The 11382-nt window shown below is 32.7% G+C and overlaps 1 protein-coding gene across 1 annotated transcript; it reads right to left on the bottom strand.

The window, feature by feature from the left end:
- Window positions 1–2781: 2781 nt before the first annotated feature.
- LOTGIDRAFT_225382 (hypothetical protein) lies at window positions 2782–9746 on the bottom strand. The gene is made up of 6 exons (XM_009049574.1): window positions 9625–9746; window positions 8352–8454; window positions 7966–8063; window positions 7505–7683; window positions 6780–6876; window positions 2782–6339 (listed from the first exon to the last, which is right to left on the bottom strand). Exons 1-5 carry the CDS (start codon window positions 9668–9670, stop codon window positions 6799–6801), a joined length of 504 nt encoding a protein of 167 aa, XP_009047822.1. The 5' UTR covers window positions 9671–9746; the 3' UTR covers window positions 2782–6339; window positions 6780–6798.
- Window positions 9747–11382: the final 1636 nt, after the last annotated feature.

The raw sequence follows: 11382 nt of genomic DNA, 5'->3' as shown, positions 1-11382 counted from the left end.
AAACTAACAATTATAGGACACCATCCCGTTAATACCCCCACCCCCTATTTCTAAACCTGTCTACCCTCACCCCTACCTTAATGTCACTAAATTAACAATTTTAGGACACCATCCCTTTAATACCCCCACCCCCTATTTCTAAACCTATCTACCCTTAAGCATAAGTCTTTTGCTCTATGGGCCCGAATTGCACAGCAGTTTACAATTTTGTGTAGCACTTTTTAACGTATGAAGTACGGTATGTAAAGGTTCTGAAAAGTATCATTAAACTACATGATTCTTGAATTGTAATTTAAATACCAGTGCAAAATATAAATACAAACAAAAGTGGGCCATAATGATACTCCCGATATCTTCCATGTTATTTCTGAATTCATATTTGTCTTATTTATTCTCGTGACATTGAGTCTAAATTTTCAAGGTCACGCGCGTAAGAATCTAGATTGAGGAAAGTCCAAACTAACCGATAATATTTAAACCTCGAAAATTGGTGACGTCATCAAAAACAGAGTTTTAGTGGAATTGCAGGAGTCATATATACGTCTGAATGAAGATTGGAATGTTGCAAGTTGATGCTATCGGTGTCCCTCCCTTATACACATAAAAGATTTAAAAAATCTCTTTACAATCCCTTTAACAAAACGTTTAGTAGATCTAAATGAAATGAGCTATTCAAGGTATTCATGCTTCTGATTAACTTCTTTTTTTGTGCAATTCCACTGAAGTAAAACTGTGCGGTTGATAACGTCAATTTCACAAAGACTGTAGATTCGGCAATAGTGACGTAAAAAAAAAACTAGTTTTAGTGGTATCGGAAAAAATAAAACAGAGGTCTGACTAGAAATTGGAATGGTACAAATCGATGCTATTGGTGTCCCTATTTCTAGAAAACCAGTTTATATTCCTTATAAGTTTCCAATCAAAATTTGAATGAAGAAAATGGCTTACCTTCTTGTGAATAAGTGTCCAATATTTATTTTGTCACTCCTTCCAAAAGTGTCATCGTTGAATCCATTATTTTATAGAAAAATCACAAAATAATCTAAATCCATCCGGAATGATACAGATAGTACCAAATAAATCCCAATCCACAGATATTAGTCAAAGATTTAGCACTAAAAATATCGAAATAATTCAAAACCATCCAGAATCCAATACAGAATATATCATAAGTCATAAGTCACCACTGATAAGACCGAAATCCCGCTCAGAAATGCGCACCTATGGATATGCAAACGATGATTTTACGTTAAACTCCTCCCACTTTTTGACTGACAATTTGAATTTCAGCCAATCAGCAGCCACAATTCTGCATCCACGTGCTCTACGTGTCAACTCTTCCCGCCAAAAAATTGTTTTGAGTTTCTGATGGTTTTAAACTGTCACCTTCTCGTCAATTTGGTGAAAGTTGATAAATTATTAAAGGAAAAGATCCACCAATATTTCAGAGTGTCTGGTTGAAAGAATTTTGAATAGAGGTACTGGACTTCAAAATCCTTTGTAAAGTCTAAAACCTGTTCAAAAATTTTTGTATCAACGAATAAAGTATATTTCGTTAAGTTACCGAGGGAAAAAATTGTCAAATTCACATGTTTGTGAAGTAAATTACACGGAAGGGGACCTTTAATTCTTGACAGAACAAATAACATGATTGCTAGATTCGCGCCAAATATTACCCCGAAATTTAAAGGGATATAGCGTTACTGTAACAATAAAGTTCACCATTATTCAAGTTTTAGGCCTAAATCTGGCTACCCTCAAAGAAAATAATTAGAAAATTTACTGAAAAGCTTTGACTTTGTGACTACAAAAATGTGGCAATAAATTCTGGGACGAAAAAGTGCAAAAGATACAAATATGATTGCAATAGAACAGATTAAACCACAGTAAATTTAAAGATAGTGGATCAAATATGGCCATATTCGGTATATGGTTGGTGAAACAAGATCCTCATTGTTAGATCATTTAGGCTTGCTTACACACAAAGTCGTACGAAAATCGAAAATTCCGAAAATCGTTTGAAAACTGAAAGAGCTATACCAATTTCAACATAGGCTTATTGGCTCAGGGGGTTGGAAGGGGGAGGGGGGGGGGGGGGGCTTGTTTGCACGAAATTTTGCTACGATCGAGACGAGTGGTACAAATAAGGGGCAGAATGACTCAAATATTTTAGAACACATTTATAATATTTATGTTTATTAGTGTAGAGTTATGTTAGTGAACTAAGGGTGACGTCAAATTTTAAGTTATAATAGCACTGCAAAATTTCGAATGAGGACTAGTGTGAGACAGTATGATATGAATTGCAATAAGTTCCTATCACGGCTAGACTCGCAAATTGCCCGTAAACTCTGAGTATTATTCTACATAGGCCATATATATATCGATTAGTGTATGTCTTTAATGGGCCTCCGTACAAAAAGTAAGGGAGACAGCAACTTAGTGATTTGATATTTCGAATGAGGACTAGTATGAGATAGTATGAATTTCAAAATGTTCCTATGACGGCTAAGCCTTTTAATTTGCTGTTTAACTTTGGTAATTTTCAGCTTCCATAAAAAAAATATTTAATTTAAATGGGCCATAGTACAAAGACTAAGAGAGTTGGACATATAGGTGTTTGCAACATTGAAAGAATTCATATTATTGTTATTAGCATGTTGCACTTAGGGCAGTCATTCTTGGATAATCCTATAAGATTTTGCAGATTTGTAAGAAGCACGACTGTAAAGCAGGGAAAAACAGTTAATCTGATCTTGCAGACTAGAAAATAGTCAATTTAATAATAATATATCATTTATTAATGAAAATTCACACATAAATAATAAGAGTTACACAGCAGGTAGGATAAAAGATTTGAACTTTAGGGAAGAACGCACCTTCACAATGGTCGATGTATTACTTCATCTTATACCATGACTGCAATGTCCATTTTCTTGTTTCATGGTCAGCAATTTCATTTGATTGTATGTAAGCGAATACAGCCAAGCAGAGCCCTCGATTTCGTGCATAATTATTTTTTAGTCTTTCTGTCAAGGGTTTAGATTGGCTGTATTCACTGGCATACAATCAAATCAAATTGCTGCATTCACAAACTTCTGTTAAGAAGAAAGTGGACCATTGTAGTCAAGGTATAAAATGAAGAAGCAATAACTTGACCATTGTGAAGATTGTGGTTTAAAATTTTAGGGTTAACAAGGGGGTACATTTCTTTCTTCAGGAGTTGAAATTCTACTTGTATTCCATATTCAGAGATTCAGGCCTCTGTTTCTTAAAAAATAATAAAATACATTTATTGTAAGTGGAGAATTTCAATTAAAAATTCCCCATTAACAACAAAAATTAATAGAATGAGAAACACGGCCCATTAAACAATCTTGCAATTTTTATTTAAGTTTGTTTGCCTAATTTCTCACGACAAAAATTAATAACAAGATTTTTAAGAAAATGGCTCCACATGGAACAGAGAGAAATGCTATGAGGGTAAGGACTCAAAATACTTGGCAAGATCAACTGAAAATGTTACAAATATTTTGCAAAATAAAATCCACTTATAACACTCCAACCCAAAATAGTTCTTGCAAATTTCCCAATAAAAGAAAACAAAATGACAGAATTAGCACTTTTCATTGCATAAATAACAACCTTCAGTGGAAAAAGTAGTTTGCTACAAGATATAATACAGAAAAGTTTGAGAAATCTAAACAGTTTTAGTCCAAATGATTTAATATTGATCTTATTATGTTATGTATTTATACATATTCATCAGTTCTACTGATTGCCAGTTTTTCTAAGAATACCAAGGTTAAAGGATTGAATTCTAGTTGTCTCGTTATCTGAAGTTGCACAATATGAAATATTCGCTCAACTAGTGTTTTTATAAGTGTTGAGCCGCTATGATGTTAAGTATTTCGTAGTTATATTTATGAAACTTCAGATAACTGTGATCATGGACACATACAGCTTCTATTTTCACCATTCCATTTTTCATCTCCAATCTCACGAAAAACTTCACCTGACAAAAAATATTCTAGCAAAATGTTATTTTAAAAAGTGAAATCCACAAGTTGTTCTAGAAATGAGGAATCATAATGGTGAAAAGTGCTAGCTATAAGTAACCCTTTGTAATTGTTATCACTGTTGAAAGTGTACTAGCTCCAAAAACATAAGATTTTTGAATTCATAGAGAAACACAGTTAGTTTTCCATTCTATATAGGTTTAGTATGTTAGTGAGAACAGAAAGGATTAAAGGAATAGAACAAACTTTTTACAATCATATAGGTTTCTATATACAATTTATCTCAATACACAGACAGAAATAGATTGATATTTCACAGACAATTTGGTAACCAAAATACTTGTTTATTCAAGGTTCATCAAATCTTCAAAATTTATGTTTCTTTCAGAATTTCGACCGATTTCGGTTAATTTTACATGTTAAGTAATAAATGTTGGGATGGATATTTCACAGACAATTAGGTACCAAAAATACTGATTTCCATGGTGTCAAAATTCCAAAGATTGTTAAGTTTACACGTTTAGTTAACAACAGCTTGGACTTATAAGAGTTAGGTAAAACTAAAATAGTATTTACAGAGGAAACCTTTTTGAAAATCTCAGCCGTATCATAATAGATTATGTGATTCACAATGATACAGTAAAACCTTGAACGATGAGTTAGTAGACTTAGAATACTTTGTCTCAAATTACACTTGATATTGTGCTGATATACATTAAAATCCCTTCAGAAGATTGACAAAAATAACCCAGTTTCTCTGTAAGATAATTCTGACTGTCTGTATCAATATCCAATCTATTTCTGTATCCCGATCTACATTTTAAATAATATTTGTTTTCTAAGCAGTTTAGTAAAATTTGTTTGTATTCTCAAATTTTGATGACTTGCTGACTCTTGAAGCTTAATTAAATTTGAAAACTTTTTTCCTAGTGACAATGTATGCTTATAATTTTGTGTTATAACCAAATATTAGCTGAATTTTTTCTAATCTATAATGCCTGTAGTTCCAAACACAAGCACCTACAGTAGTCCAAACCTTACTGACCAAGCTGTGATAGATATTACTGGTGTGGGTCAGAATGTTCTAGACTACTGTGGTAGGAATATCCAGTGCCAATGAGGTGATAATGATAACTGGACAATGAGTAAATAAATGATTTATTATACACAACAAACCAGTATTGTATTGAGATATTCAAAGTTTTCATGCCCCAACCAGTGAATTTATGGATCGTAATGAATGAGTCTGAGTTTCACAAATCCAATGATTGTTGAAATTCCCTGCTTAATTAATGAAACTTATTTACTAACTTAATAAAAGTTATGAATCAAAATGCCAACAAAAGATCTCAAAACTATTCAGTATAAGATTTCAGCCCACAATTTTATGAACAATTGCAATCTCCAAACAATAGTCAAATGAATAGTATTCCAGCTCTAGCTTATTGCCTCAAAATTTACTCCAATCCAATGCTTTAATAAATGCTCTGCTTTAATTCACGCAAGTAAGCTAACGATTTGTCGTAAAATTACCCTATCATTAATAACACTACAAGAGATCTTTAAATTATAATATAGGATTTCAGTCAACAATCTAATGAACAATGGCAGCATTGAAATTACTCTAAACTAATTTCACATATTTCAGCTGTAGCCAATTTCCAAAACATGTACTGTATTTATGTATGAACCCCTTATGTTCAACAGATCTATTTGACCCATTATTTCTCAACTCAGAATTTTAACCTAAAAACATGAAGATACTACCTATATGTTTCTTTAAGCTCATAGTTCCAGTCATCTGAAAGGTAAATCTTATTATCCAATCAGATTACTAGATTAATGCTTAATTTTCATTCTTGGATATATTCCACATTGAGGGGGTGTACCTTTTTTCCCTTGTATTAAACAATGAAAAAAGGCATAAAACCTTATGCATCAATTTGTACAATTCCAATTTTCAATCAGACATCTGTGGTAATAACAAAAAAATGATTGATTGGTGACGTCACTAATCATGATGTGATGTCATCAAACACTTAGTTTCAGTGGAATTACTGGAACCACAGACACCTGACTGAAATTTGAATGGTGCAAATTGATGTTTGGAAATTGATGTCATACTCATACAATCTTTTAGAAAACCTCTTTGCAATCTCTTTAAATTGACTTATAAAAGGACACCTGAATTAATATCATTCACCAACAAACACCAGAAATAGCATGAAAACTCTGAATATGTCTGACATTATAAAAATAACATTATTAAACTGCTGCTGTGTTTTGTCTCTTCAAATTATTAGTCTCACTTTGCACAAAACTGAAAAAGAAAGTAAAATAAAGATTATTCATTCATTCTAGCAGCTAAGGGAAATTAAGATCAAATTTCACAGGTCGTTGAAAAATGTCCGACTGACAAAAACATAAATAAACAGCCCTATTCAGCCATAGGATTCAATCAATATTTGGCATCATTTCGTATGTATCCATATTCTCATCTCTATGAATTGGGGAATAACAGGGAGAGTTCTACTGTGCATTACTCAATTGAGACTTGCAAGTTTTTCTTTTTCCTTTTCAAGTCCTTATTATTGTGTTGTAAGAGAGTAGTGAATAATACAGCTAATAGATTTGCCATAGCATCAAAGATTAATGTTAACATTAGGTTCCTGAATTATTCACTATCGTAGAAATTTATCAGCCAGTATACAGTGACTCTGCGTGTCTAAAGAACAAAAATATTTGATTGGATGCACTTACCAATTATCCAACTCTTTCATCATAAATCATCCTGACTTTTACGAACAAGGCGACCAACTTTTCTCTTGTAAACATCGGGCTCCTCTCTTCTCAATTTCTATAATTAAACACAATCGATTACAAATAGAAACTAAAATGAATTGACACACAGTTTACAACGACGAAACTCTATTCAGGAATCCTAGTATTTTTCTAATTCAGATATAGATACATCCACACGATTTTCTGAATGACTACATCTTTCCATGTCGAACCCTATTCACTCAGCCGAATTAAAATTAAACGAAACTTTCGTTCTGTTTTTTTTTTAATAGCTTTTATTTATAATGTAGCCACTTCAGGTAGGGTCTTGATAAACACTGTGTCACAGCACTGGAGAGATAAGAAATTTGATTTGTTAAAGCAGACGTTACCAAGTTAGGTCAAAAGGAACATTTAAGAGGGCTGTCGTTAGACCCTAACTGAAGTGGCTATACTAAAATAAAAGCTAAATAAACGGAACGAAAGTTTGGTACGAAATGAATACGATATGATTTTGCTACCTTTGCTCCTTATGGCAGCTTAATTTCACATAACTTGTTTTTAGTAAAATTTTGTCTTGAAAGAAATCTGATATCATTTTGCCATCAAAGCTCCTTGTGGCAGGTTTATTGCACTATTATGTTTAAACTTATTTTATCTTAGATTACAACTTTATCTAGATAGAGAGAAAAGCTAATACATACTGCTGCATCAACATTAGCTGGGGATTCATCATTAGGATCAGCTAACATAGAAATAACACTGAGTAATATCGTCTCTACTGTATGAACTGGTAGCCAACGCTCGGAAGCTTTCTCATAACCATATTTATCATCTCCTGGTTCATGTAATATTGATATACACACACTTCCATCAGGGCCAACTGAAATATACATACAATAACATTGATATACACACACTTCCATCGGGGCCAACAGAAATATACATAAAATAACATTGATATACAAGCACTTCTTTCAGGGCCAACTGAAATATACATACTATAACATTGATATACACACATTTCCATCAGGGCCAATTGAAATATACATACAATAACATTGATATACACACATTTCCATCAGGGCCAATTGAAATATACATACAATAACATTGATATACACACATTTCCATTTCAGGGCCAATTCATAATTAATCTACTCACTATTTGGGTGAAACATTTCTGTGACAAATTTCATTTTTGGAGGTCTGTGTGGATATTCTTTAGGGAAAGTTAATTCAGCTTTAAACACTCCTCCTTCACTGAAATTATCAAAATGTAATATTGTTTCGTCAGTCATCATCAACAAGGCAGGATCATATGACCTATCAACAACACTGAGGCAGTTTACCCAACTTTCTTTATCTACAGCACAGCCTGTAGCACTAAGAGACTCAATTTAATGTCTTATCCAAACAACTAGATGGTTTTTCTGAAGTCAGCCCCTCTCAAGTGCATCACTGATAGGAGGAAACTGGGTTGAAAAATCTGAAGATACCTCAACCAATGCTGGGATTTGGACTATCTACAAGAGGCAAAAAACTACTTACTAAATTGTGTCACCAGGTCCTAAAATTACAACCTCCCATTTATATAAATCATCATCATCAATCAGACCAGCAGAGAAACCTTCTACAGGATGTTTATTTAATTCTACAAATAACAATTATTACAATACAAACAAACTAACTTTGGTTCTGTCATTTAGTAATGCTCATCAAGACTTATTCATCCAAGGATTAGAACCAAGAGACATCATTCTTTTAACGTAACATAAGCAAATGACGCCATGTTACAAAGAACAATTGATGCTCTACTAGACTGTGCTTTAGAAAATTTATCTATTTTAATCTCAATTTCCACCAATGTAGAATTTTACAATTTACAATTTCAACCTTATGGATTTTACTCCTGTAGTTTCCTTTCATGTATTTAACAACCGAAATGTATGATGATAGATTAAGATGGGCTACTTTTATTTCTTTCATCAACATCAATATACATTTAAAGGGATAGTTGCGCCATGTTTTTGACCAATCAAACCTTAGTCCCAGAAACAGGAATTCTTTTGCTTAGCAAATCAGTAAACGTGTTCACAGATCACCGTCGAAATTTGAGCCTTCAAATCCATGTGAGTCCAGAACTATTCACATGAAAATTACGAGTTGTCTTTACTTGAGACACTGCCATATATGCTTATAGAAGAGATATCTCAAGAAAAAGAAATTATAAATTTGAGATATTTTTGAAGGAATTATGCGATTTTTCGTACATTTCTAGTACTTCTGAAACTATTTACATAATATTCAATCAAGACTCAAATCAACCCCCATAAATGGGCACTATCCCTTTAAATTTATTGCCATTATCAGGTGCACATGGAACAAATTTTGAGCCTAGTTTTAGGCTACATCAAATCAAAGTTATTGATTCAATCAACATGATTTGATTTTTTCTGCCAGCTGGAAGTGGGCTACTGATAAACAAAACAAAAACTGAAAAAGGAAATCAATAAAAAAAATGAACGGTCAAAAAAAACAAGAAATTATTGAATCACTGACTCTTAACTGAATCTAATGACAAATAGAGATGAATTATTAAAGAGAGGGGATTGTTTGCCAAACACGATTTTCAAACAAAGCTACACGAAAACGGAAAAGGAGAAAGCGGATGAATGAATAAATAAGTCGAGCTATCAACTGTAGCAAGGAAGAAAGAGAACGACATGACAAAAAGTTTGACCAATTCGTTCAATTTCGCAGTTTCTGAGATAAATTTATGTCCAAAAAACTATTCACCGATAAATTTTTCATGTACACATACCTTTGAGTTGTTTTCTGAGTAACAGAGACGACTGATCTTGGGCCATGGCCCTGAAATTATCTGTTTTCAATTCACTCAACTTCAGAATGAAGAAAAGTCAATTTCTGTTTTCATTACGGCGCATGCGTATTGCAATTTTAGGACAGTAACAGGGGGAGATAATTATGATTTAACTGTGGTCTTAGTTACTAATTACGCAGTCACTTCATCATAGAACTGACTTACTTCATGTTGAAGTCCGTTATTTTATAATAAAACTCTTCATTTTCTCTATAAAAATTAACTGATCCACGTAATAAATAATCATTTTATAACATTTTTATTAATAGTGAAGGGATTGTTTTATATCAGGACAGGTTGTTATTTGTGTATCCACTAAGGCCACTGAGCTATTATGACTAAGGCTAGTTTAAAGGGAAATAACTCTACTAAGTCTAAGAACATATTTAATTTATAGACCCAGTTCATATCTGACGTGACCCAGTTTCGTTCCACATGCATTTTATATCAATGTCAAGGCCGTGTATATTTCTTGAAATTCAATGGAATATGAGTTTTTCTATGTCCATCTGTAGGGTAAGCCCATAAATTAATGTAACATTTAAGCAAACTCATCTCATGCTGCTGCAAAAATGAAATCATCATCTAGTTTAATAATGGGGTTGTCTTTAACATTAAAAGAATAAAAGTAAACTAACAGGATAGGAATGAAAAAAAAAGGACCCATATATAATTGATAAGAGCTCATCTCATATTAAAATGCAAACAGTTTGTGGTTAATACCCCCTTTGGTTAATACCCCCTTAACCATCAATAAACCCTTCCATACCTCCATACTTTTAGTTGAGTTTTAGAAGAGTTTATTTACAAATAAAGGGAGGTTAATTGATGCCTGTGAATTTTATTTTAAATTCAGCCTTAAAAGAGCTAAAATAAAAATAACTAGATGTCATTTTATCAGAGAATATATTTCAACAATTTTTTTTTATAAAGCGTTATAAAGTTGTGTATATTGATAACAAAATATCTTTTAGGTTTAAATCTTGACATCTTTAAAGACCATTGGTCGCCATTTTCCACGGGCTGATTTACTTTACCAGTAAATATTCTAAAACCAAAACTGTAATTCAAGAGCCTTGGTCTAAACAGGCATTAGTGTGAACATTAATAATCTCAGAGGGAAACATTTCCGAACAAATCGGACACTGAACTAGAACATCCTGTAATGTAGGAATCAATAATTCTAAATCATCCTCTGAATCAGAAACTAGGACATCATCTGAAGCTGGTGATGATGATACTGTCTGAGAATTGTATTCACTGTCCCGCTGTGATGACACTTGTTTTGTCCCTAATGATACTCTATTCCTGTTGGAGTCAGAGTTATTTCTATAAACATTATCACTCAATGATGTCCGAGAAGAAATTAACTCCCTTGCTTCTGAATTATGAGATTTTGACAGGTTCCTCCTACCAGTTGAAGTGTTTCTGGCACTAGAATTTGGTGGTAAGTCGGGAAGAGGTGGAATGTCTATGATAGAAGAGTTAAATCGAGCTGAACATTGTATAAAATGATGATCTAACAAATAATCCTTCATTTTCACTGAAAAATATAAATACAGTCATTAATTCATTTATTTCATTCATCCATTTTCAAAACATCAAAACTGGCCAGGTTTTCTCGAAACGATCTCAGTTCTAGGATATTCTGTATATCTAATGACAAGCTAACACTAAGAAAGTTTCAAGAATATGTGG

Source organism: Lottia gigantea (assembly GCF_000327385.1).
Source record: "Lottia gigantea unplaced genomic scaffold LOTGIsca_139, whole genome shotgun sequence".
NCBI classification, from domain to species: Eukaryota; Metazoa; Mollusca; class Gastropoda; family Lottiidae; genus Lottia; species Lottia gigantea.
The sequence above is the reverse complement of the archived record's forward strand: the minus strand, read 5'-3'. Positions and strand labels throughout refer to the sequence as shown.